The 27,899-nt window shown below is 38.7% G+C and overlaps 1 protein-coding gene across 1 annotated transcript in view; it reads right to left on the reverse strand.

Annotated features, from left to right (window-relative positions):
• Positions 1-6,730: 6,730 nt before the first annotated feature.
• ROR2 (receptor tyrosine kinase like orphan receptor 2) overlaps positions 6,731-27,899 on the reverse strand; it is a 144,020-nt gene continuing 122,851 nt past the window's right edge. The window contains exons 5-9 of the mRNA XM_015849387.2: positions 20,475-20,602; positions 15,037-15,351; positions 13,039-13,284; positions 11,621-11,823; positions 6,731-10,176 (exon numbers count right to left, since the gene is read on the reverse strand). Of these exons, the coding sequence (XP_015704873.1) occupies positions 8,734-10,176; positions 11,621-11,823; positions 13,039-13,284; positions 15,037-15,351; positions 20,475-20,602 (2,335 nt within the window). The 3' untranslated portion in view covers positions 6,731-8,733. The remainder of the gene's footprint in view (positions 10,177-11,620; positions 11,824-13,038; positions 13,285-15,036; positions 15,352-20,474; positions 20,603-27,899) is intronic.

Genomic DNA, 27,899 nt, shown 5'->3' on the forward strand with positions numbered 1-27,899 from the left:
TGGGTGTTGGTTCAGGCCTCAAGAAAATTTGTCATTGTAAGATTTACCTACTCAATTCCAACCAATTTTTTTTTTTGTTACCTTCAAAAAAAAAGTGTTATATCTATTTACACTACATCAGTAGCCCAGACTAATTCCAGGAACCTCACAACCAGTTGACACAATAATCTTCTCAGGATCAGCAGAAGATCGCTTTTGGTAGTGTCCTTATGCCATATCTAGTATAAGCATAATCTATCAGGAAGCTGCTAAACACATCTGTAGTTTGAATATATTTCTACCTCATGAGTTTCCCCTCAGAATACGTGTGTGGAGCCCAGAGATTCTGAGATTTACAGAAGAAATAACAACAGAAATCTGAGTAATTTTGCATAGAGGTGGGAACTCATTCCAGAATTAGTTCCACACCTCACATGAACACTATCAGGACAAATACAGAGAATAACCAGGCTTGTAGTCTTCAGTCTGGTTAGGGCAGAGTCTACCCCCAAGAGTCTTTTTAGCAGTGGGCTGCCACCCACAGTGATCTCGGTGTGAGGTTGCTGCCCAGTGAAAGAGGCGATGCATCTCTGACTTGCTGCAGTGCTAAGTCACTTCCAATGTAGCCTACTGAAATTACCCACTTGAGGTGAGAGGGGGTAAGCAGGTCTAGCATCGTCCCCTGCTGTGTCTATAGGAGGATATCTGAAGCACTTCAGCTGCTTCAGAAGTGAATACTGCATTGGTTTGGATTGATTATTATTATTATTTATTCATTTATTTGTTTTTCAGTGTGGAGTGGCTCTTTCCACAAAAGCAGTCATAAAACCTGCTGTGTAGTTAGTGTACTCTCATTTAAAATATCCATTAATTATCAACAAAGACTACAAAAAGTTGAAGAAAAATCTACTCCTTTAAAGACAGAAACGTGTTATATCATGTTACACAGAATGTAAAAATGCAGGCCACAGCAAAGTCAGAGATGGACTTACTGAAAAAGAAGTATCTTGCTTAATAACATCCTTTTGCTTGTGTTAGGGTTTGCAAGTTATTGAATGACAAAACCCTTGCGCTTTTAGTGTTGTATGCTTTGCAACATGACAAGACTAAATTCATTCATTGAAAATATTTATGAAGAGAAAAGCTGGATCTTCTGTCTTCAGAGAACAATATTTATTAGTGAATGTTGTTGTAATGTGAGAAATATATACAGAAGGCAAGCACAAGAAATATAGTTAAATGAACAAAAAATATGGGAAGTAATGATAGTATAAAACAGTTACTTCCTTAAGCAACAAACTCTTTATTCCCAGCTTTTTCAGTGTTAATGGGGTACAATTTAAAATACTTCTTTGATGATTCACACAGAAATGATTACTAACTGAGCTAGGAACAGGAAAATGCACAAAAAAGACATATGGTTGCTGTTAAAACAACTGGAAAAGCTGAAATACAACATTCCCTCCTTGGTATGGCTATTAGCTCTTTTACAAGTTACTTCTCCTAACATTTCACCTTTCATCTCAAATTCATGTTTAATTTAAATCTGATAATGAAATTAATTAAACAGTAAACTGCATCAGGCTAGGATTAACAGCTGTGCTAGACAAAGATTTTTACTGTAACTGTAAAACCACAGACCATTCTCTTATTCTTGTAACAATCAACCTCAGCTGAAAGCACAAATTAAACTGATGTTATACACCTCAAATATTTCTGTTTTTAAACGACTTGAAGACAGTCCCTGTGTGGTCAATTACTTCTACAGTTTGCCATCTATTGTCCAACCTATCATCACATTGTTAATTACAGTGTCTTTTGTGGTTCTGAAAGGAATTTCTTTCATTTATTAATGGTGACATATATCAAATAGTTACCCTTAAAGCAGACTATAAGTGAGAACTGCATTTCTTTGTAGGATTGTTAAAACTGGCTGTGTTATGAATCAAAATGACAATGGCTTGCAGCATCTCCAGTGACCACTTCAGCAATTTGAAAAGCAATTTGAAAGACTATGTGGAGGACTGTAATTACATAAAATATAATCTTCTGTAATAAATATAAGCCATGTAGCAAAAAAAACCACTTTATGTAAATCTCCATAATGATTATTTATTACCTGGTGCATGGAAACAAACATTCAAGTAAATGGATTCAGTAATTTATTTTTATTTTTTTTTTCTAATTTCACCAGTTTAGAATAGACTAAATTTTAATAGAAGAGCTTATTGAGCAGACAGGTTATTCCCAGTTTTAGACATAAGTCTTAAAAAGGACAGTTGAACCATCAGGTACACTGCATTTGAGATAAAGTTCCTTTTTCAGATCAATCGAAATGACAAGTAACTACATCAGATTCTGTGTTCCCTCAGTATCACCCTGTGAACCTCATACTATTTCTAGCTCCTGACATAACTTCAATTATATTACTTCCCTATGCTTGTGCAATCTTGCAGTATCTAGACAAGATTTGGATCTGCTTTTGGGGGGTTGTTTTCTTTTTTTTTTCCTTTTTTTCTTTTTTTTTCTTTTTTGTTTGTTTTTTGTTTATTTTGTTATTTTGTTTGTTTTTAATATATATTTCATGTTAAGAAGCTGGATGGGGCCTGGATCAGGAAGGGTACTGAGACATTTGAGGCAAGAGCTGGGAAAGCTCCCGAGCTTCCCCCAGGTGCCCACAGCTGACCGAGGAAGTGCCCATCCTGCATCTAAGCTACAAATTTCATGGAGATGCTCTCTGCTGAGCATGTTTTCCAGCCTCTCAGTGTGATCTCAGGACAATGATGGGCCACTAAAGTCTGGACACCAAACCTCAGTGGCCTGAACACAAGTTATCAGCTGGGCAATATGCTCTTCTTTCTGGTATCAGGGGCTGAGTCATGCTCCAACAAGCTAAGGCCTGGATGTCCTGCAGCACAGTGTAGACCGTATGCGGTCTGAGCAGGACTACCATCCACACTGGTGTATGCAGGACCACTGTTCTTGAGTCTATTTAGGGCACTGTAGGTTTTCTCATGGCAACTTAGTGTCACCATTTCTCAGCTCAGTAACAGGAAACTGGGGGGCCTTTGCGGCAGAAGAGGCATAGACCCTGTTGCTGGTGCAGAACAAAGATGCTTATTGTACGTGCTTACAACCTTTTATACCCTTACAACAACCCCTTGGTCACATGTAGGAGCCAGGCACCTCGTGTGTGTTTATGTCTGGTGCAAGTAGCTGCTGAGCTTGTTTACTCATTTGCAAGGTCTTTTGTTCATAATGTCTTTCTTTGTCCCACAGGCCTTGCAATAGTTCCCCATGTTTTCTGCAAGCCGTGAAGAAATGATGAGGACTTATTTTCCCTGAGACCTAATTTGACTGAAATCATGATGATGCTACAATATTATATGTAATTTACAGCATAGTGATGTGGAACATGTTTCTTTAGAATTGTTTCAGAACAGCATTTGCTTAATTATGAAGTAAGCAAGGGGGTGTAGAGTGAACAAGGGCAAAACAGACACTACAGGGAGGGATGCAGAAGGGAGGAGAGGGGGGAAAGGGTGAGCCAAGGAATGCAACCTTATATTTTACCTGCCAAGCACACATGTGCTCATGCATTTAGTAGAGGATGTGACTTAGGAATTCCACTACAACCTGCAAGTCATGATAACTCAGCAATTGGGGTGGAGAATATGATAATAACTTCTTAGAATCACTGTAATATCCCCTTCTTCTCTAATTGTAGTGTCAGAATAATCTGCTCTTAATTTCTTAGAATGAATTGTTATACCCCTTCCTATTCTTTCATATGTGTAACTTGTCTCTATAATTCTTAACCTGTCACTTTGTGGTGTGCAAACTAGGAGTGGCTAACCCACTTGTACCCAGCATGTGTGTGCAGCGCTGTAATAAAAATATATACCTGCTTTGTAACCTGTGTGTGTCTCTGTGTGTATGTACATGTGTATGTGTGCATACTCATTCCTCTTTGCCCTAAACACAATGTTACTGCATTTTATTTTTAATTTCAAAAGCAGGCATGCATGCATACACACATGTACAGAGGTTGCCTTACCTTATACTTAAGGTCACATAACAGTACTGGGGACCCAAACTTCACTTCTGCATTGAGAGCTTAGTGTTAGGAGTTCCCTGTCTTCCACGAAAGTTATATGATGGTGAAGGAATGAACCTGCCTATCAAAGCTTGTAATAATAAGGCCTATTTGTGTTTATTAGTTTGCTCTTTGGGTCAATAATTTATTTCTACACTCTTGTTTATACCATGCTGTCTGTGGCTTTGTATTCTCTATAGCTACAATAGGAAAAAAGCTGAAAACATCATAAAATAACTCGAATCTCAGACAGTACCAGAATGGGACTCAGGCTGGTGTTCTTGCTTGTGCGCAGCAGCATGGTGAAGGAGGGATGTACAGCTACAATCACTTTGTTACCCTGTTCAGATTACGAATGACACTAACCATCCCTCATGTGATTGAAGTCCAGTCTCCTAGCAGTAATATGGTTTTGTGAACAAGAATCCATATTTTGCTTCCGGCTCAAGCAACTACTCTGTGAGGTTGATCAAGATACACTTGGATCCTATATCTCTTCAGTCCCTTGTGCTCCTGGACATATGAACCCTAAGAAAGTGCCGTCATAGTTCAATACTTTACCTTGTGACTGTGCTACACACAAAGATCTCCTACTTTTCTGTTCAGCTTCTCCCTCCCCACCTTTGCCTCACTGGGACTCAGGAAAACAGGTAGCGGTGATCACTGAATCACAGAATTGTAGGGGTTGGAAGGAAACTCTGGAAATCATGCAGTCCAGCCTGATAAAGCAGGTTCCCTACAATGTGTTACATAGGAAAGGGATTTGAATATCTCCGCAGAAGGAGACTCCACAACTCCTTGGGCAGCCTTTTCTAGTGTTCTGTCACTCTCAAAGTAAAGTAGTTCTCTGTGTTTTTATGGAAATTCCTGTTTTCTAGTTTGTGCCCTTTACCCTTTGTTCTGTCACTGTACACTACTGAAAAGAGTTTGGCCCCATCCACTTGACTCCTTCACTTTATATTAATCAACAGTGATAAGATCCCTTCTTATCCTTCTCCACTCCAGGCAGCACAGTCCCAGGTCTCTCAGCCTTTCCTCATATGGGAGATGCCCCAGGTCCCTCATTGTCTTTGTGGCCCTCCCCTGGATACTTTTTAGGAGAGTCTTTATTTTTTCCTTTTTTTTTTTTTCCCCCAAATGCTGAACAAGACCAGATCCAGTAACAACACTGCTGGCTCCAGTACTCCAGCTAGGCTCTGTGCCATTGATCACAACACTCTGAACTCTACTACAGAGCCAGTTCTCAATCCATCTCAAAAAATCTTCATGTTTGCTGACACTGGGCTGATATGCAGCCTGTCTAGGAAAATGCCTCAGCCCAGGGCTGCTTTGCACTGCTCTAAGGTGAATCCCAAATTTGTTTTTGTGCTCTGTGAGAGCAGGCTGCATTAAAGGGGCTGACTGCACCAAGGCTCCTTTCAGCTTTCTCCAACAGATCCTTCTTCACAACATTCTGAACCAATATCAGACACCTGAAACACACTGGAAACCATTTGCAGGAGTGGGAGAGGCATGTACCAGGTCCAGTGTCACATAGCTTTGGAAGTAGGGAGGAAGTAGTATCCGTCAGCCACAACTTCCTGCCTCATCAGTGGGATAAAATGCACAGTAGTGAATCCACATCCATTTTTTCTAAGATCTTCTTCCTTGTTTCCTTAGAAAGATCATACTAGCTGAAGTAGATCAGGGAAGTGCAGTTTCAAAACCAACTTCCTCTCTTCTGTTTATCTAGCCATACATTTGTTGACTACAAAAGCTGCTCTAGCAAACCTCTCTTTTCTAGCCATGGCCTGAAGAAATTTTGCATGCTCTATTGATCAGCTTTGTTGGGTCCCTGCCACAAGCCTTCCTCCCCTGTTCCCACTTCACCTTGTTCCATCTACTTACTGCCAAATCACCAGTCAGTTGTCCCTTTTCTGCTTTTCGTTACCTTTGCTTCCAAATCTTGAAGAGGCATAGAAGGTATGAAATTTGTCTGAGTCTGCAGCAGACATCACAGGGGAGTAGTCCAGGGAGTTGCAGAACAGCAAGTTATCATCAATACATATGACTTACTTACAGCAGCCATTAACATGTTGGTTGCATTAAGTGTCTACGCAGAGGTGCTCACCTGAGCCATAGGTAAGGCATTTGCATGCTGTCATATCTCAGATCATGGCAGCTCAGGGAATTCCATCAACACCAACAGGTGGAAGAAAACCTCTCTGTGCTACTCAGTGTACAAGCAAAGCTGGACTAAAGAATGACACACTGCTCCTCTGTCATCACTTGAACAGCGATTCTCTCATAGCAGGGACAGGAAAGTCTCAATAGGAGTCAGGCTTATTTTCTCTGATTAAGTTTTATAGACTCAAATTTATGAGGCTTGAGGAGGAGAATTAGGAGTTTCCAAACTGCACCTGAAGTTTTAATGACTTTTGACTACCAGAAGTGGGGTGAACTTTGTACATAGTTCTACAGAATCATCCACTGACACTATTCCAATGAGCACTAGCTCATTTACATTATCTCTTTCTTCATTTATGCATTTGTATTGTAACTGGATCATCAACCTTTATTTTTTCAGGCATTAAGTTACAAAAGGAAGCAAATATAGTTCATTAATGAGGTATTTGAATGCGAGAATGGAAACCTAGAGAAGCAAAGAACTTAAAGTTTCCTTTTTTAAAATTTATTTATCCTTTATTTATTAATAGCACCCAAAGCTGCATTATATTAACACAAGCAATAAAGTTTTCATATTTTACTCCTACCAGTGCATTTCCAAATCCAGGTGAAATGCTGGAACAAGTAACGCTGCCATACCATGACACAGAGTGTAGATCAAAATGATACACCTCTTAAAATGTATCCCCATGTAATCAAAAAAAAAAGGAAAAAGAAAAAAAAAAAAAAAAAAAAAAAAAAAAAAAAAGTACACACAAAACAATCATAGTTTAGGCATGAAACCTGTAATCTAAGGGACTGTGGCCATTTCTAATTCCACAAGTACTGTAACAACAAAACAATGGCTGTAGGAACTATAAAGATAACATACATTACCATACCTTTTGCATTACTTTATTGGAAATTCCACATGCTGGATGTACAACTTATAGCTACAGTGTGTATTGGCTACAATTCTACAAGTGTGTATTGCTCGTAATACAGAAAGAGTAGTGAAATGTATGGACCTGTCTGCACGTTCAACAAAATGAACCAGCAATATGATAAGACTGTACCACATATGAATATTGTAAATGCTTAAGCTATAAAGTAATTTGTTAAAAAAAAAAACAAAACAAAACCAGATATTTCAAAGAAAAAAAAAAAGTGTATAAAATGTAGTAAAACATAAATTACATTTAAAGGTCTGTACATGATCCATCCTGCAAACAGAAGACAAAACCAGCACTCTGTACAACTTTGCTCATTTTGGTCTTCTAAAGTTCAAAGAATTGTTTTCACTAAACTGGCAGGAACGAAAAACATGTTTTCACATGCAATCCAGCAGTAATTGCAGTAGATCAAGTGAGTTTATAACCCCCCACAAAACCCAACATTTTTACAATGCAGGAACATGTATGTGGAGCCCTTTTCTATACTTGACAACAAATATGCAATTAAAGTTGGATTGTTAAGTTAGTGCACACCTACAATATCCCCATTTTTGGTTAACAGTGTATTAAGGCTGCTTGCTGCTAAAAATTCACAGCAGAGAAGGAATACTTCCATCCACAAATGCAGTCAGATGATCTCATTTGGAAGCTTCTGTCACAGTCATAGACATCCTCTCTTCTCTCATGTTATTCCACAGGATGTTGTGGATGCTCTAATTTTTATGTGGGTCCAAAATCACTTGTATAAACTCATGGAAGAAAATTCCATCAAAGGTTATTAAACAAACAAAAAAATCCACCTCTGGCTTGGGAATTTCCTAAGCCACAAATTGCTGGTGCTTGTGAAAACACTCTGGGGAAACTTGGATTGCCCTTGTACTCCTCCCCAGGCAGAAACTATTCTCTTCGGAGACATGCTACTGGGCTAGACAGACCCATGGTCTCACTCAGCGCAGCCTATTTTACATTGTTTTTCTACTTTTCTGGTTATTTTAACACAACTATGGATCTGTATTCTCAACTTGCTTGTTTATTTGTTTCCTTTTTTATTTTTATTTTTTTATTTTTTTCCCAGATTCAAAAAGCAAACAACAATCTTCTGTCCATTATATCAAAAGATAAATACTACAAACTAAGCTGTCCATCACAACCAGGGCACTTCTTTTTGCTGAGAGCAACTGTAGTTGGATTCCTTCGTGCTAATGATTTAAGCATAATTCACTAACACTACACTCACATACCATGATATACATGGTGTGCAATGTTACTCTGCAATATGTTGCACAGCAACAAGTACATTACTGAAAAGCAGTTTCCCTCAAGAGCTGTAGTACTGTAAAAAAGATGAAAGCCAGCAATTCTGTACCACCAAATTTGCAAAATGCAAATGGTGGCAAAGGTCAATAAATCCAGTATGTCATTATTGCTGCAATTAATATATGTATATGCTTTTTGGTTGTGCTTTTTTCATCAAATGAAAATCTTTGATGTTAAGCTTAAGGATCTACCATCTCCAAGCACAGAAGTGACACAAAATTTTTAGTAGTAAGGCTGAATTTCTTAAGCTTCTGACTGAATTTCTGCTTCATCCATCTGAAGTGTGTCATTATCACCCAGCAATTCTGTTTCTGGCACAGATCCCTCCTCTTCCTCCTCCTCCTGGACAGGATTCTGGGCAATGTCTTCTGCTCCATTGTTTGTGTCATCTGTTCCCTCTGAGAGTAGAGCAGCCCTGTCAGCCACTGATGCATTGGAAGGAGCTGTTGTTACATATCCTGTGCTGGTGGATCCACTCCCACTGTGGTGGGAGCCTGGTTTGGGAATGATCTGGGGGGGCAATTGCTGAGGAGCCATTTGCATTGGAATTTGAACAGAATAAAAATTTGGCAAGTAAGCCCCATAAGCAGGCATTGGCTGGTAACCATTGACTGGAATATAAAGTTGAGGAGGTGGGACCATTGGTCTCATCTGCCCTTTCATTTGTATGAACTGAGGTTGAGGAAAAGCTGGAGTTTTCTGTTTTGGTCCTATGTACCTAGCATTGCTGACATTACTAACAGGGCTTGTGCTAAGGGAACTTGTTTGTGTGGTGTTGCTTGCTCCAGAAGTTTGTGCTGAGCTGTTATAATTAGAAAGGTTTCCCCATGTTCTTAGTCTGTTGTGTATATCTTTAAATCTTGGTCTTCTGTTGGGAAATTCATTCCAGCACTCCAACATCAAAGTGTATATCCATGTGGGGCAGTCATCAGGACATGGCAAAACCTGTCGGTTTCTGATCATCTCAATGACATCCTGGTTAGAATAACCACAGTAAGGCTGCAGGCCATAGCTGAAAACTTCCCACAACACAACTCCATATGACCAAATATCTGAATCAAGAGAAAACTTGCCATACATAATAGCCTCAGGGGACATCCAACGGATAGGAAGAAGAGAGTTTCCCATCAGTTTGTAGTAATCAGCAGCATAAACTTCCCTGAAAAGGCCTAAATCAGATATTTTTACATTCAGTTTATCAAACACCAATATATTCCTAGTGGCCAAGTCCTTGTGGACAACATGGTGGCTTGAAAGGTATTCCATTCCTGCAGCTATCTGAGTCACAATGTGGAAGAAGTCTGCTGGTTCCAGAGTGGATTTTACCGTCTTGTCATCATCAGTGCTGCCAACATCTGAATGAGGAGATCTCATCACCAAAAACTCGTGGAGATCACTGTGGGAACAGTAACTGAAAATCATGCTGATGGGTTGCTCCTTTGTTACTATTCCCAGCAAACAAACAATGTTTGGATGCTGTAGTCGTGATCTCATCATTGCCTCATGCTTAAATTCTTCCCGAAGAGACAATTCTGCTTTGTCTTTCAGCGTTTTGATAGCAACAGCTTGTGTCTGTTCACCTGGTGCAGTACCAAAAAGATGCCCTTTGTAGACTTTGCCAAATCTCTCCTCTCCTAGTTCCTCCATAAATCGCACAGTAGACAGATTGATTTCTTTAAGTTTAGCCTGAAATGGAGCAAAGAAAACAATCAGCAAAAAATCACAATGCTTTCTGAACAACAAAATCTACTAATGAAAAGCTCACAGTTGTTAAGTCTTCAAATGGGAAGATAAAGTGGGTAAAAACTAGGTAACTTTTGGATTTTTTTTTTTTAATATCCACATCAGTGTATGGATTTTACAGTAAATCTTGAAATGTTTACAGAATAATGAGTATCATTACTTTCACAAACAAGTTACAACATTTCCTGCAAGCTAAATGAATCACCAGTTCAGAGTAAATCAGGGTAACAGTGATACCTATTATAGTATTATAATTGCCCTGCAGTTCTGCCCAGAGGTGTCCAATAAAGGTATGTCAGAAAAGTAAAAAAAGTTGGCAGGCTGTAGGGTGAACTGAAACATCATTTCCAGTAGAGGGAGGTGTGAAGCCTCTCTCTGTTTCCCAGCATCTCATCTGTCCTTTCTCCAACACTACATGAAAGGAGCAGTCCCTGCCTGTGGGTAGCAGTTCCCTGCTGAGAAACTTTGAATTAGCTCTAGCGAGGAGAATGAAGGAGGAGCTCTAGAAGGAAGAAGGGGGTGCCTTGTGATGCAGGAAGGTAAAGGTGGCAAAGCCTTGAGAGAGCAGGGAAAGCCAGAGACAGACAGCACAGCTTCACACGGAGGGTAATGCAGCAGGAGGGGGTAAGACAGGCTGAAAATACTCTTAACAGGTAATCTGTGAACAGGTTCTGATTTTAGTGGCCAACAGACTGTCAACTGGCCAGAATACTTCCAGTGCAGTGTAAGCTCAGCCATAAAACTTCCTCACCAAACAAAATCAATAACATTTGTTACAAGCAGTAATACCCTGCAAATACTAAGCAGTTTTGTGAACAGATGTTGTAAACTGCTCCAAACTGAGCACTGTTTATAAGAACTCATGCCTGGTATGATTAAAAATTCAGCATTGGATATGAACACGATTTTAATATTTAGCTGATCGAGAAAATTGTATGAAGATGAGATCTTCACACAGCAGCTCAAAGTCATTTTCTTGTGATAGCAGCCTTAGAAATACCTTGCACCTCAGCTCAGATTAGAGTTTGCTGATTATACAAGCAGATTGTGCCAGCAGACAGGAGACAAAACACCGTCATGAATCCTGCTTGAAACAAGCAAATCAGCCATGCTGTTATCAAGAGCAAAAAAGGAGCTGCGGGCAAGAGGCAGAATGGGGACTGACAGGTAAGTGCAGATGTCATGAAATATTTTGTTCTGAAAGCTGCTGCCTGATGCCAGGGTTTCTAGATACAGCTAGCAAGTGGCAAGTAACTGGTTTTCACTAAAGAAGATGACTAATACAATATGAAAAGCAGATTTCTTGCAACATGGCTCAATTCAAATACTGAAAATATGAGGCACGGTAAATCATAGTATTAGAAACACGTGATTCTGGGAAAAACACCTGTTTGTGTTGATTAATGAGTGGCATTTCCATGTCCTGGCTGGGAGATGCCATCAGCTGGCGACGCTGTGGTGTTGTGGCAGATGCTTTCTGCTTGTTTCTGCACATACAGACCAGAAAGAAAAGGCAGGCAATGACCAAAGGGATTGCTATGCTGGGAACCAAGATGTACAAGATTCCCATTTTGCTGTTGTCACGTGGACCTGTTGGCACAGAAATGTTCAGTGTTTACAAAAAGTATTTCAACACATTCAACAATAAAGAAAAATAAAAAGAACTATGACTGTTAACACTATATTTTTAATGAGAAGTTGACATTTATAAATTGAAAACAGGAGTCATGTTACCCATCCTTTGCCAATAGTTTTTTACTAAGTATTTCTAATAATCTGACTAAACATAGCAGTATAGCAGAATGAAGATAAATTTGTGGTGCCAACTTTATTCAGGTTCTGATGGCTGCATCTGTATGTTGGTTTATTTCACATTATTTCTGAGGCTTCCAGTTCTGGAAACTGCAGAAAATACAACAGTATCATGTTCTGGGAATAAAATCATGTAGTCTTCATCAGAGTATATAAAGCAGTAACCTGAACATGATAAATTAGGGCACACCACCACATCTGGCCTTCTCATTTCACTCCAGGCATCTGAACAGCTTTTCATACACTTTCTACCTTCACTAGTACTGCTACTGCCCAGAATAAAGAAAATATCAACTCTCACTGGCAGAGGTATTGTTTCTCCTCGACTTAAGAGAACAAAAGTGCTTCTATCACTTTTAAGCTATTTCAAGCTATCAATACATATAAGTCTGTAGCAACAACAATTTTATGGCTTCCATGGTTTATTTGTTCCCACAGTAGACAAGATTTTCTTCCTAGAGAAGCACAGTAATAAATTGCTTTGCTACATCTAAATACTGTTACTACTTCAACAGATCTAGAATGAAGTCTGCACCAACACAAGGAAGTAATCAGGACTATATTGAGCCGTGAGAGGCTGCTTTTCATTTTTGCCATCAGTTGTGCAGATAGTGTAAGACACTTCTGATAAAATCATATGTTTTATGACATCTCCTCTTCTGTGCTTCACACAGCTTCATCAAAACCAAGCAGTGTTATACCTCCCTCTACAGGATCTTAAAATCCTTGTTTACTGCAAAATGTAATACAGAAAAAAAGCTAATACCACTGAGTAACACGAGCAAAACAAACTTATATAGGTGATGTTCATCATCTAGCAAGAAAACATTAAATGTTTTCATAAAACATAAAACAAAACAATAGTGTCAGATTAAAGCAAGTGAAACACTTGAGAGATTAACTTGTTAAGTGAATTGCACTTGTAAAACATGGACAATTAAAAATTACACAGGTTTCAGGACAGTAATAGTCAAAAAAAGAAAGAATACATACTACAAGAAGGTATGTCACACAGTTCCATGCGTACGTTTTTATTCTTTGTAAAACACCAAGGCCCATCCATCTGACCCCCAGGATTCCGGCAATACGCATGTCCTCCACCCAGCTCTGGAAACTGTGTGCTTGTTAGGTCGTGGTTGTGGGGACTCTGGGAGTCCCAGTGCTGACAAATGTGGCCAGATTTGGTGACGCTGACTGTTCCTCTGTAGTCTGCACCGGAACCATTGTAGCACTGATGATCTGTTAGAAAGGGTTTGGCAAAAGGTTACAAATAACAAAATAATCAGGGGTCAGCAAATCCATAACAGCTGCAATGTGTAGATCATGTATGTTTATTTTTAAAAAGTACTTCAAGTATTTTTAAGTATTTAAATTTAGGTCCTTTTAAGATTTAAATCAAAGCTATGGGTTTTTTTTGTTTTTTGGTTTTTTTTTGTTTGTTTGTTTGTTTTTGTTTTTTTAAAGTTTCCATTCTGTGGCCCTCTGTACTGTTTCACAACCACCTATATCTGAATTCTGCCTTCCAGTCTATCAACCTATGGCAACAAACATCAATACCTGGTACTTCTGAATGTGAACTGGTATCAAGCAGACATTAAACACAGGACAAGATGCACTGAACTGGAGATACGAGTTTAAATTCACGAAAAGTCTTCTGATGCTAACAGTGAAAACTTCATACTACTTTTATTTCTCATAATCTTCCAATTTTCTCACACTGATGACTTCCAGGAGAAATTTGCTGCATTTTCTGTTGCCTTGTCAGTTTTTCTTTCTCTTTCTTTCTTTCTTACTTTTTTTTCTTTTCTTTTCTTTCCTTTTTTTTTTTTTTTTTTCCTTCCTTTAGAAAAAAAGAGACCTAAGCTTTTGTTCTATTTCTTATCTGCTAATGTATCTTTATTCTCTCCCTTATGCTGCTACTCTCTTTTCCTCCTTTTGATTACTTGTTTCTCATGTTTGGCATCTGAACTGAAACATGCATTTTTCAGTATGCTTGCAACACTGCCTTCATCATTTATCTGAGTCTTCTTCCTTAGTCCTTAGGAATCCAATTCTCACAAAGCTGCTGTTTCCCATTACCTAAAAATCAAGGGCATATGCACTGCGGCTCTTCCACCAGAGGGAGCAGCAATGACACCAAGAGTCAGAGACATCTATACTTTCAAATCTTTTTCTTAACTGGATTTCTAATTACTGTTTTTATTTCCATTTCTTTTGCCTGATTTGGTTTTCCCATCAATTTCTGAGTTAATAGTCCTTCTCAGCTACACAAGGCAATTGCCTCCCAAGAACACAGCAAGTATGGCTACTGTTATGCCATTACCTCTGCTCAGATAATTGGTATTCAGAATAACAGTACTTAGCTCTTTAGGCATCTTTAGTATCTAAGAGCTTCCCTGTTTAACATCTTACGAGAATTGTGATTAATTGCTAGGAAATGGAGTAGGCAGAAAAACTGTCATCACATAACAATTGGCAACTGAACAACCCTTCTACTCCTAGATGCAAATACAAATCAAATGAAGTGAGATTAACGTTTTCCACCATCCTGTGTGGGTGAACAAAGACAGCTACACTCCAAGATTGATTTAAAGAATTAGCACTCTTGTGGATTTTTTCACAGATAGAATGAACATTAAAAGTTTAATTTCTTAACAGACTTCTTGAGTTAAGCTCCTACAGCCTACTTAGATTTTATCAACATGTAAATAAAACTCACATATAGCAGCATGGGAGGATTTATTCAGAAAGTTAAGAACTAAGTGAGCACTGAGGGACAGATCATGGGAAGGAAAGGTGCACTGATTTCCTTAGCATAGCTGATTAAAACTTGTGTCAATATGGAGTTTCATAGCCAAGCATAGTTGATATAATCCTTTCCAGTGCAAAGCACCATCCTTTCAGCTTCCTTACCACATTAAATGTACCTAGAACAGAGCAAGACTATGGTCAATATCAACACAATATAAAGTACATAGCACACTTGCTTACATCGGCTGAGTCTCTCCACAGGGATCCCAATCCTTATGCAGTTGGCAGCTTCCAAGGTGTCAGGTCGTGGGAGATCCTCACACTTAGGCAACTGCAGCTGCATCAAGATGAGGGGGTTTGATCTAGCAATGTTGTACTCCTGTTTACACAGATCGTTTTCTAGAACTTCACACTCATCCCGGCACAATTCCCGTGGTTTCGGTGTCCGGGATCGCTCATCGCACAAAGGAAACACAAAGTGGCAGAAGGATGGTATTGCAAACTGTGAACACTGGTCAGACAAATGCGTAGAAGTGCCAATCATTGTAAATGCAGCTGGAAAGGAATAAAGGTGCTGTTTAAGCATTAATTCACAATACATATGTGAAACAACATAATTTTTACATTGTTTGCCTTTTACAGCTTTCACCTTCTCATGATAAGAGAGAAAGCCTACCAAGCGGCAAGGAAAGAAACAAGGTCTTTTCTACTGCAAAGGACAGCTGGCAAATGCAAAAAGCAAACTCTCTGACATCTGCACATTTCTTGCAGAACCTCAGTTCTTAGGAAGTCACCCATGTGACTACTTTTGAGTAAACTGTTGACATTTTATTAATCTTAACTTGAAAGGATAAATATCTAAGGCAGGAAACAACTGCCAGAATGCTGACCTATGTTCCCAAAGTTTCTAGTTGGATAAAATTTGAATGAGGATAACTTAGCTTCATCCTCCTATAGATGTTTTGATCAATAATTAAGCATTTTTTAAGCCTTGAAAGGCTTGGTATTTGGAGAGATGTTGCCCTTAGTAGATAAGGGAAGCCAAACACATAACAGTAATCAATGTCAGCATGCTCATCATAGTTCACATTAAGATGTGTTTTATGTTGGTTAAGACCTTGACCTTCCCCTTCTGCTCTCACTGTCTAAACAATAATGTTAATCCGGGAGTTTTCCTGCATGTTTTTTTAAAACAGACAAGTGAACACATGCATTATGTATCTGTCTAAAAATCAAACTCTAAATACAAGAGTATTCATTCTCACACTGGAAAATATAACTTGCAAGTGAGGTTTGCTAGACTGTACATCTGCCAGTGCACACTGTAAAGAAAATCTGTCATAATTTGCAGCAGTATTAGAAACAAATTCTCAGCAGTATTGAACATCTCCCCATCCAAGCCTTCTATACTGTTGTCATGTTTCTGAACATACTATGTGGGAAAGATGTAGCCAGCATCTGAATGAAATATGCGGGAAATATGTGGAAAAATTAAAGCAGCTAAGGGGTTTGATTTTCAGTCAAATAGACATGAAGCAGCATGGCAAAGACATTGCTAGTTACACATATCCACAGGTTAGGGTTCAGGTCCATACACTTTTTTTCTCACATAACTACATAGCTGGGATCAAGCAGAAGTATAGGCAGGCAGTAGAAATATCATGAACATATTTTAAACAACAGCACAGCAGGGAAATAAAAATCCATTATGAAAATTCCCCATTGACTACATCCATAACTTTTTAATGAGGTCTTAGTGTCAGACAGTAGGTGTCACCATTACCCAGTCACAATCTTCCCAGAGTGGTGGATGGTGCTGAGTACAAAGAGCTTCCACCAAAAACCTTAAAAGTGTAGAAAAAAGTACAAGCAGATTCTAAGGAGAAGTTGTCAAAATATCCTGGAATTTAACGCTAAGAACATTAACATTGAAACACTTATTTTACATTTAAGAAGAGTTACAGACAAAAAAGCGTACTGTGAAATCCTCAGCATTTATTTTATAAATAAAGTATTTGGTATGTCCTTCAGATGTATGTAATTTTTAATATAATTTTTCTCATAAGGAAGGTTTGCACCAGGAATACTCCTCACGTCCTACACCTCCTCAGGTTCCCAGTCCTCAGCCTTCAAAATCCATCCAATCAGTGGTACTAGGGAACTACCAACCAGATCACAAGTGTCCATGCCATGCAATCCAGAAACAAAGATCAATAATTATTTTCTGGAAGACATCATGATTTAATACTTCTTAAAATTTGTTTTAGTAGGACATCATAAAAAAGCACTCAGAGTTACAAATCTAATCATTTCAGATAAGTGAAGATTTTCCAGTTACTGAAAAATGTTCAGTCAAGATGACTGAGGAAAAAATGGTATCAGTACTATGAATTAATTAATTATTGAATGGTATGACAGGCCAGAATTGAAATAGAATACAAGAAAAAAGAGAGGGAAATGAGTTATAAAATCATAAGGAGAGGTCAAAACCTGGATTTCCACAGCCCCAGTATTTGATCACCATATCCTAGAAAAAAAATGGATATGGACTTCTGGCTTGAAAATAAACCTTTAAAGTAATGTCTAACTTTAAAAAGTAATATCTTTAAGGAGATAGAGCTGACAGTCAAGCTTTCTTTTCTTTTCTTTTTTGTTTCTTTTCTTTTCTTTTCTTTCTTTTCTTTTTTCTTTCTTTGTATTTTCTTTTCTTTCTTTTCTTTTCTTTTCTTTTCTTTTCCTTCTTTCTTTCTCTCTCTTTCTTTCTTTCATCTTCTTTCTTTCTATTCTTTCTTTCTTCCCTTTCTTCCCTTCTTTCGTTCCTTCTTTCTTCCCTTCTTTCTTCCCTTCTTTCTTCCATTCTTTTTCTTTCTTTCTTTCTTTCTTTCTTTCTTTCTTTCTTTCTTTCTTTCTTTCTTTCTTTCTTTCTTTCTTTCTTCCCCCCCCCAACTAATTGTGTTTAAATTCCAGATTCAATTTGATAGGCAAATCTGGCCAGATCATAAAATATTAAAATGGCCTGGGTTGAAAAAGACCACAAAGATCATCTAGTTTCAACCCTCCTGCTATGTGCAGGTCCGCCAACCACCAGACCGGGCTGCCCAGAGCCACATCCAGCCTGGCCTTGAATGCCTCCAGGGATGGGGCATCCACAGCCTCCTTGGGCAACCTGTTCCAGTGCGTCACCACCCTCTGTGTGAAAAATTCTTCCTAATATCCAACCTAAACCTCCTCTATCATAGTTTAAATCCATTCCCCCTTGTTCTATCACTATCCACCCTCATAAACAGCCATTACCCCTCCTGTAATGGCCACAATGAGGCCTCCATGGAGCCTTCTCAAAGCCAAACAAGCCAAGTTCCCTCAACCTCCTTTCCTCATAGGAGAGGTGCTCCAGCCCTCTGATCATCTTAGTGGCCCAACTCTGGACCTGTTCCAAGAGCTCCACATCCTCCCTGTACTGCGGGCCACAGGCCTGGACACAGAACTGCAGATGGGGCCTCACAAGAGCTGAGTAGAGGGGGACAATCACCTCCCCTTCCCTGCTGGCCACCCCTTTTTTAATGCTGCCCAGGATACAGTTGGCCTTTGGTGCTGCAAGCACACACTGCTGGCTCATGTCCAGCTTCTCATCTACCCCCAAGTCCTTCTCTGCAGGGTAGCTCTCAAGGAGGTCTTCCCCCAGTTTGTATAAATACCTGGGATTGCCCTGACCCAAGTGCAGCACCCTGTGCTTGGCCTTATTGAATCTCATCAGGTTTTCATGGCCCACTTCTCCAGACCTGCCCAGGTCCCTCTGGATGGCTTCCCTTCCTTTCAGTGTATTGACTGCACCACTCAGCTTGCTGTCATCCACAAACTTGCTGAGGGTGCACTTGATGCCACTGTCTATGTCACTGATGAAGATGTTAAAGAACACTGGTTGCAAGACTGATCCCTTAGGGACACAACTTGAGACTGGTGTCCACCCGGACACAGAACCATTAATCACAACCCTTTGGCTTTGTCCAGCCAACCAGTTTCTAATCCATTAAACAGTCCATCCTTAAAATCCATGCCTCACCAATTTAGAGAGAAGGATGTCAAAGGCTTTGCAGAGGTCCAGGTAGATGACATCCACTGAAGTTCCCCCGTCCACTGAAGCCATCACTCTATCATAGAAGGCCACCAGACTGGTCAGGCAAGATTTGCCCTTGGTGAAGCCACGCTCACTGTCTGTCTCAAATCACCTCTTTGTCTTGTATGTGCCTTACCATAGCTTCTACAAGGATCTGCTCCCTGATCTTCACACAGAGTTGAGACTCACATGCCTCTAGTTCCCCAGGTCTTCCTTTCTCCCTTTCTTAAAAACAGGAATAATGTTTTCCTTTTTCCAGTCACTGGGGACTTCACCAAACAGCCATGATTCTTCAAATATGGTGGAAAGAAGCTCAGCAACCACATCAAACATCTCTATCAGAACCCTATGATGGATATCTTCCAGCCCCATGGACTTATACAAGTTCAGTTTCACGAGGAGAACTCAGACTTGTTCCACTGTTACTGTGGGACAGAAGCCACTCCCCACACCTCCACCTAGAGGCTCAGGGTCCTGGCAGACATGGGAAGCCTGACCAGCTGTGAAGACTGAGACAAAGCACTCACTGAGTACCTCATGTTTTTCTATGTCTGAGGAAGACAGCTCCCTATTACCTTTCATCAGATGGGGGAACACTCTCCTTGGCTTGTCTCCTCCTGCCTACGTACCTGCAGAACTGCATCTTGTTATCTTTCACATCCCTCACCAAGTTCAACTCTATATGCACTTTGGCTTTTCTAATCCTATCTCTGCACACATGGACAACAGCTCTGTATTCCTCCCAGGCTATACAACACTGCTTCCACTTTCTGAACATTTCCCTCTTTTCCCTCAAGTTTAAGCTGCAGGTCCTTGCACATCCACAGCCGTTACTTGTGTCCCCTGCTCGAATTCTTCTGCTGGGGGATGGGGAGCCATTGAGCAGATAGGCTTCTGCTGGACTGTGTTAATTCTCCATAAATAAGCATTTTGCTCTATTCCATGAACTCATTTCCTTGCTCTGCTCATGTCTGTCAGAATCACAGCCGATCAGAATCACAGTTATCAGTCTGATGGCTGAAGGTTCAATGAAGAAAACTCATGTTGATATACAGCTCATTTGTTTTGTAAACAAATTTCTGAGTGTGAACCGAAATGATCAGAGGAAGAAGTCAGCAGAGGCAGAGCACAAGAAGGTCAGATCTTGTTTTATATAAAGCAGTGTGAAATACGGACTCTCCTGAGATTATGCAAAGGAGAGGTAACTGAAGGGAAAAGCCACCACATAGAAAATAATTTTCTCTTACATCCAGAAGGCATTTTATTTTTTTTTTAAATCTTACACTAGAATCTGTCAAGCAGAAAGCTCCAGTATAAACTATAATTTGTTAAAAAGTCAATGTCCTATTACTTTACTTGAGGACATGGAAAGAGCTTTTATACAATAGTAGATACTCACCTTTCTTGCTCCAAGTTTTACTAACAGCAGAAGTGGGAAAATGGGTCATCTACTTCAAGCCTTAATATCTTAGTCATTGACTTACAAAAATGAAAAGGATGACAAAAGTGCTTGTATCGATATTGGACTGGTTTTCTGTCCTGCTACAGAGATGTATAAGCTTACCAGTAATTCGATTTTCAATTTCCCCTTGCATCTGTAGGGAGTCCACATAAATGGTCCTGTTTCCAATGATTCGTGCACATGCAATTCCCCTATATGGCTGACAGAAACCATCTTCATGGTAATCTTCTCTGCAAAAGACAGGTTAGGAACATATAAACAGATATTTAGGAATGCATAAGGCAATAGTTTTTTACAAAATATTTTCTTATAAAAGAAGAGAACCCCAGAAGATTATAAATTTGAAACTGTTCAGCTCCCAAAATGAAGCTTTCTCCTCCACTGCTGTCTGCGCTATCTCAGAAGTATTAATGAGGCACCTTGTAAAAAGACAAAAGTAAAACAAAAACTGATTAATTTAAACATCATATACTGATAGCAATGGAGTTTGAAGGTGAATCTACTAAAACGCTGCTAGACGGAGACAGCAACACAGATGTTTTTTTACGCGTCCCCATGTAACCATGGCAAACTGTTTTTTCTCTTTTCTTACCCTCCCTTTCTTCTTTCCTATAGCAGTGAACAGCAGAAGAGACCCTGCCAAACTTTATTTAAAGTAAGGAAAAAATCTGAACTCTGAGTTAGGTAAACAGAATGAAAAGTAATCAAGGTTTTAACCTATTTTCCTCTTCTCTCTGGACAGAATCAATGCCAAATTCCTCTTCCTACATATAATTTAATTCAATTGAGTTAGTGTGTAAGCCAAGTTCAACTCCTTACATCATCATAAATACTCTGGCATAAAAGAACTAGCTCAAAGCCCTGGTGTTCAACACAGCATCCTCAAAGCCCAAGTAAATAATACAGAACTGATGTGTAGATCATAATGGTTTGAGTACTGCAAAGGGAGCCTTGTGAGGGAACTCTCAGAGTGATTCTTCACAACACCATGCATTTCCTCTGGTACAGCGCAGACAATATGTTAGGATTCACTAGCTTGAGTGTTTCCTATCACTCATCACATGATGCAGTGAAAAAGCATAAAACTTGATCTAGAAAATCATCAATTCTAGGACACCCACAATCTTTCCAAAGAGTCAGTTCAAACACCTGAGGTACTCCTCTAATACCAGCAATATCTGAAGTATTACTTCAATACTCCTCTGCATTTTGTACATTATGTAAAATATCTTCAGATAATATGTGTTTTGGCTACACATATTTCCATTTCTCTTACAAATATCCTCATCCTTCCTCCTCAGCATGTCGCATGAACAGAGCAAGATATTGTGTAAAACCACATGACTTCAGCTGGGCCATATCATCACTATAATCTCCTGTCCAAGAACAGCTAGTCATGATAAGCACATCATCCAACACCTACCCAGTGCTGAGTGTAGCTATTAGTTTGGGTATCTTATTTTGTTTTAGAATCTTCATTTGCTTTTTATTTATTTATTTATTTATTTATTTTTCTTTCTCTCTTCACTATGGCTCCCTGGTAAATCTCTTCAGGGAAATGACACCTTTATTTCTTAAGTTATAAAATGTTTGGATGTGGAAGGGTGGGAAGGGCTGTCCACATAGGATAGGCAAAAGCTGGGATCATTACTCAACACCTGAGCAGCAGTTCCCCTTTCCTCCTAGAAAGACAATAAATCCACCATTTATCCATCACAAATGCTGATTTATTATATGAAGTGCCTCATGTAGTTGTTTGTCCCTTAATTCCTACTACAGTAAGATTGCTATTTATTTAAAAAAAAAAATAAAATTGTCTGAAAAAGTTAAAACAAATTCTGCTTCCAGAAAGAGGCAATTTGTATATTACAGTGGATGAAGTAAAGGAGGCATCTTTCAGGATCAATTAATTGTCGTAGTGTAATTCTTTCACACTCATAAAAAAAACCCTCTGATTTTGCAACAACAGCAACATGCCTGAGGGGACAAAAATCTCAAAGCGCTTTCTCTGTGCATGCTTTATGATCCTTGACCATCTCAACAGGAAATAAGCAATTCCCATAATGAGCTGAATGAATATGAAACCCCTATTTAACCTCTTTCTCAAGAATAAATTTATACTGTTACCCTGCAGAACAAAGTCTGCAGTGTACCTGAGTGAAACTGCACCTCACACTTCATCTCTCAGGGAAGGCTTCTCTTACCAGCACAAAAAACAAATAAATTATTTTAAAAAATAATAATAAAAAAAATCTGTAAAAGCTAGCATGGGTTTGGCGACTAAGACAGTATGACCTCTTACTTAGCTCAGTTTATTTATTTCTGTCAAGAACTTCTAAACACAGCTTAGATACTATATATAAACACATATGCTCCCTCCTCTCATGATACAGTTAACTGCTGATTAAACTAAACTGGATATGACCATTACTATGGATGCAAGCAAAAGTAAACAGTAATCTGATGTCATATACTATGCCTGTAGCAGAGCTCTTGCTCTATGTGTATATTAGCCAAGTCAGAGTAGTCAGTGAGTAAAACATGGTCAGCACTACTAAAAAAGGGGAGAAAAATTATGTTAGTCTGAGCAAAATAGTTGATTTTGAGAAAGCTGAAGTAATGACAGAAAACAGTCTCCTTGCAGATTGCTCTATCCCTTTGCAACTTGGCACATGGCAAAGTGTTTGCAGCAAAAAGCAAGGCATAGGAAATTTGATAAAATAGCACAGGGGAAGCAGCATGCTCAGTTCAAACAGGTGGCTTTGGAACCATGTGCTGTTTTGATTTGTGCTCTAAATCATGTGCCAGCAATTGAGCTGCTGATTAGAGCAAGAGTTTAAAGATGCTGAAAATAGGCAGAAATACTGACTCTTCAATTTCCTGCTTCTTGAGCTTTGAAGTTTGCTCTGATCAAGAACCCTGGTTCTTCCTCCTAAAACTCCAACTTCAATTAGGATGAATGCCATACATTAGTTTTCCAGACTCAGAAAGTTATCTCATGCCAGAACAGGGAAGTTTAAAAAAAAATGGTTTTCTGATATAAAGCCAAAGCAGGAAAAACTTCAATTTAGAGGGAAAACAAACAAACAAATAAAAGTGGTATCAGTGTTTTTTTGTTTGTTTTAATGTACAATACAGGGTCTATCTAAGATTAATCTTGCTTAACACATCTGGAAACATAAAGAACAACTGAGCACTGGTAAGTAATCTATGTGTTCCTTATCCCACACATACTGTACCACTCAAAAGCAGTTTGCTTAGAAGGAGAAGCAGAAGAAATCTGTATAAAATGGAAAACTGAAAAGACACACAGTGAAAAAGAATGATGAAGGCTCTGCGGTGCAGCGCCTATCCAGTCTCTTCACGGAGACAGAAACTGACTTCCAGGGATATGTGGGTCTGTAGGAGAGGTATGGAAAGATAGAGATAACTTATGAATGGTTTGAATCCAGGCCTGTTGCTTTTAAGCTGTCAGGAGATGAGACAGATGTTCTGGTGCAGGACATGTTCTCTGCTCAGATGCCCCCGAGGGCCTAAGGTCAGGCTGTAACAAGCAGCATATGGTTAGAAAGAAATGTTATTCAGAACTAATGGCTTTCTTTTCTTATAAAGTGTACTGTGTAACAACTGTACCAGAGGTTATGCAAAGAAGGTGAAGATGTTCTCCAGAAGCACACAGAGAGAAACACAGGGGCACTACATGCATTGCAAAAATTACAGAGCACTGCTACCTTCTTGCAGTAAGCATTACTTTAATTTCAGAGGTGACAAAGAAAGAACACCCAACAAAAGACTGTGGGAGAAAATACCTAGAAAACAAAGAGGCTTTTCTGAACGGAAAGTCTCATATGCTGAAAGAATACATCTGGGTGTAATACACTATATGACATCCATGTAATACAATCTATTGTATGCAACTGCCACAGTCAAGTAGGCCAGAGGGCAAATGAAACAAAAGAAGTCCCAGTAAATAAAAGGCAATTGTGGAAATTCTGTTCAATACTAAGATCATCTTGTGAAGCATTTAAGCCTAAAGAGGGTTTTCAGCATGTATTTCATGCTCCTGCAAACACAGTGAGAGCTGACCTAGCACCTTTACTTGAAAATGGAGGGAGTAATTGAATGCATACATCAGCATGATATAGATTCAGAATTAAGACACAAGCAAGCCCAGAGAATTCCCTGTAAGAATGATGGTTAGCACTGAAAATTAAGTAACTAGAAATCAGTTCCGGCACAGGAGCAAGGTGGAGAAGGGGGAACCAAACAGCCTGAAGTAAACAAAATGGTAAAGAAAAATAATTAAAATGGTTGGCTTTGCAATTATTTTAGCGCTGAAAGCTATACTCAAGTAGTTTCCTAAAACTGATTTTTAAGGTGCCATAGAAAAGAGTACAACAAATCTGGTATGTTGTTATTCTGTATGCAGAACTGAAACATTATTTGTTCAAAGAATATTTGTATATAGTAAAAAATACCAATTCATCAATATTTTGATTGCCAACTTCCAAAGTCCACTTTGCAGTTTTGAACCAAGTAAGAAGACAAAGCTCTTGAAGGTTCATGTTAGATAGTCAGATTCAATACATGTAAAAAGAAGTCAGTGTACATTTTTAATAAAGCTTAAAAGTTATTTGGAATTTTATTTCAAGAGTAATTTGTTTCAGTATATTAATAAGCTTAGAAGTTATTTAGAGGGATCTTCATTCAGAGAAATTACAGGGTTTTGCTCAGTTAAAGAGGTAAGTCACACTAATGTGTGGGAAGGGTGTTACAAAGCTCTGAAGCAAAACATGGGGGATTTCTGTTTTCAATACATGTATACAGCAATGGTTTGTTTACACTGCACCTCCAACAGAGAATTGTTAAAATCTGGTACTACAATCCTTGTTATTTGTTCTCTCTACTTTGACATATAACATTTCAAGGGAGGGATCACTTTTCAATGGCTAAAATGAGTACACACGTCACAGCATTCACTACCTCCTACTAATACAGGTTCACACTATAGAGAAGAGAAACATACTATCTTTATCGTATGTAGTCTCATTTCTATAAAACTTTCATTTAGTCAAAAATATAATAAGTCTGTGTTACTATTATTGTAGAAAAACACCTAGTAATTCCAGTTCAGGTTGTTTCTTGAAATTTCTGATGAAAATATAAAAGAAAAGCAATTTTTTAATGCAGTTTCTTGTTTAATCATGAAGAATATTGTTTCTTAAATAGGGTATAAAATTGTTCCTTCTTGTGTACTTCATAATGTATTAAGGAGATCAATGAGAGTTAACACTACTGACATGTGAAACAATATGACTAGGGTATAAATATTTGATAAAGAATGGGATTTATTAAAAGCCATATTGGCTTAATTGTTAATCCATTGAGAAGGATTGGGCTAATGCCAGATGTTCCTGATGTTACTTATAATTTCTTCCAATACAGTATGCATACAGATGAATTGGAGGCTTCACTAAAACTTTCCAAAACACAGGTGTATAGGAAAACCTAAAACAAAACAAAACAACAACAACAACAACAACAACAAAACAACCCAGCACTGACACTGCATGTGCAGGGCTGAGTCCCATTTGAAAAAGCCAAAGATGACAAGGAAAAGGCTGATAAAGAAAACATTGGTGCTGCAACAGGGCCCAACTTAGCTGGAGGCAACTTTGGCCAGCACCGCAGGGAGTGGTGTGTGTTTCTTGCTCTGCCTGCTTTCATGATCAGAGCAAACAGCTTCATTCTGTTGCCAAACGTCTGTTTGCAGATGAACCACCTTTCTGGCACAAAAAATCATTTGCTTGCACATTTTCACTGGCATCTAAGCATTACCATGCTTGAGATCACAGAAAACAGAGATCATAGTTAAAACCTTGAAGAGACATCACTGAAATAAAAGATGGAGATAAAACTTTCTTCTGTTCACTGGAGGACTGTAATAAATATTATCAGTATCAGTAAAGGAATTCAGTGTTAAAAAGTCAAAAACTAACAGGTGGGGAAATTTGTATATACAGTCATAGCTAAGTTGAAGCCAATGGACCTATGACAATTTACACTCACCAAGGATATGGCCCGTGAATTTTGCTACCAGATGTTCACAGAGTTTAACAACATTCCCCTATACCTGCATTACAACTTAGATAAAAACCAATGAGTAGCATTTATTTCTGTGCTTCTTATCTGAGAAAAAACATAACAAGGCAGAAAGACTAAAAAAAATAAATAATGAGGCATTTACAGAGCAATATTCATCTGCTAGTTCTTAAAAGGTATGCTGTGAACTGAAACTCCAGATTCAATGTCCAAATAGAAAATTACAATTAGTCAGTATTCCACCGATCCTACCAAATGACGCATTTGTTAATTGTAGTACTCAAGGTACCATTTCAAATCAGGTATCAGATAAAGCATTTCATTGAAATTTCATTAATGAAAGAACAGCAGCAAGTGAATTTAGTCTTTGCAACAAAGCAGAGAAAAGTAAGTTGTCAGATAGCAACTTCTAGATAACCTTATTTTTAGCCTACTGCAATTATTTCCAAAACTGATTATAAAAGTTATGTTTTAAAATGCAAAACTAAGTTTTTAACGTCTGTTTCCAAAATCACTTTCAAATGTTCATAAATTATCATAAAAGAAGGATGCTTTTAATGCAAGGTATTTTAAAAGCATTTAAATACACAAAAAAAGAGGTGGGCATCAATTGCATTTGAGGGCATGTCTCCATTGAATCGCAAACCAAATTGCTCTACTCAAAAGGCACTGCCTTACATGCGCATCAACATCCCCAAATGAGCCATGCCCTTGCAGCAAGATACTGTGTTTAAAGACTTAAGTGGATTAAAATCCATGAAAATTGGTATTGACTACCCTTCTTTCACTGAATCATTCTCCATCAATCCTGTAACACAAAACGCACTGCAATTGCTAGAAACATGTAGGAAAAAATTAAACATATAAAACAGTGGCAAGGTGTGCATGGCATAACACCACATCCTACTGGTGTTTAAGGGTATCCTGCACAGTCAGATATTTATCATTTTTTTTATATAGTTACAAGAGGTTTCACTGCACCAAAAAGTAGTAATGTTCTCAACTACATAGGGAAATAGAGACAGAGGGGGCTGTTCTTACAAAGCCTGTGTAGAAAAAAACACATGACTCTACAGAAGTTACTGTGCTGTTCTACCCATGACCCAGCGCAGTCACTCAGTGAGTAGCAGTAACTCCAGCTTTTGGGATATCTGCTTAATCATTTAAGCCATTTGCCAGGGCACAGAAGATAAATAATTTTGACATTTGTAATGCAGACTGTTCATCATGAAGATGAAAGAAGCAAAGCTAAACAAGAACACCTGCTTTATAAATTTCCACAAGGAACAGAAGATTGTTCCTGGATGCATTTTCAGCCATCATCCTCTGACAACCACAGACTCTTTTTCAATTTCTTTCAATTTACTGACACAATATTTTTCTAAGTTCTCCCACTGCTTTCATAGGTATCAACGTGTTGGGACA

The sequence above is a fragment of the Coturnix japonica genome, chromosome Z (genome assembly GCF_001577835.2).
Source record: "Coturnix japonica isolate 7356 chromosome Z, Coturnix japonica 2.1, whole genome shotgun sequence".
Classification (NCBI taxonomy): Eukaryota; Metazoa; Chordata; class Aves; order Galliformes; family Phasianidae; genus Coturnix; species Coturnix japonica.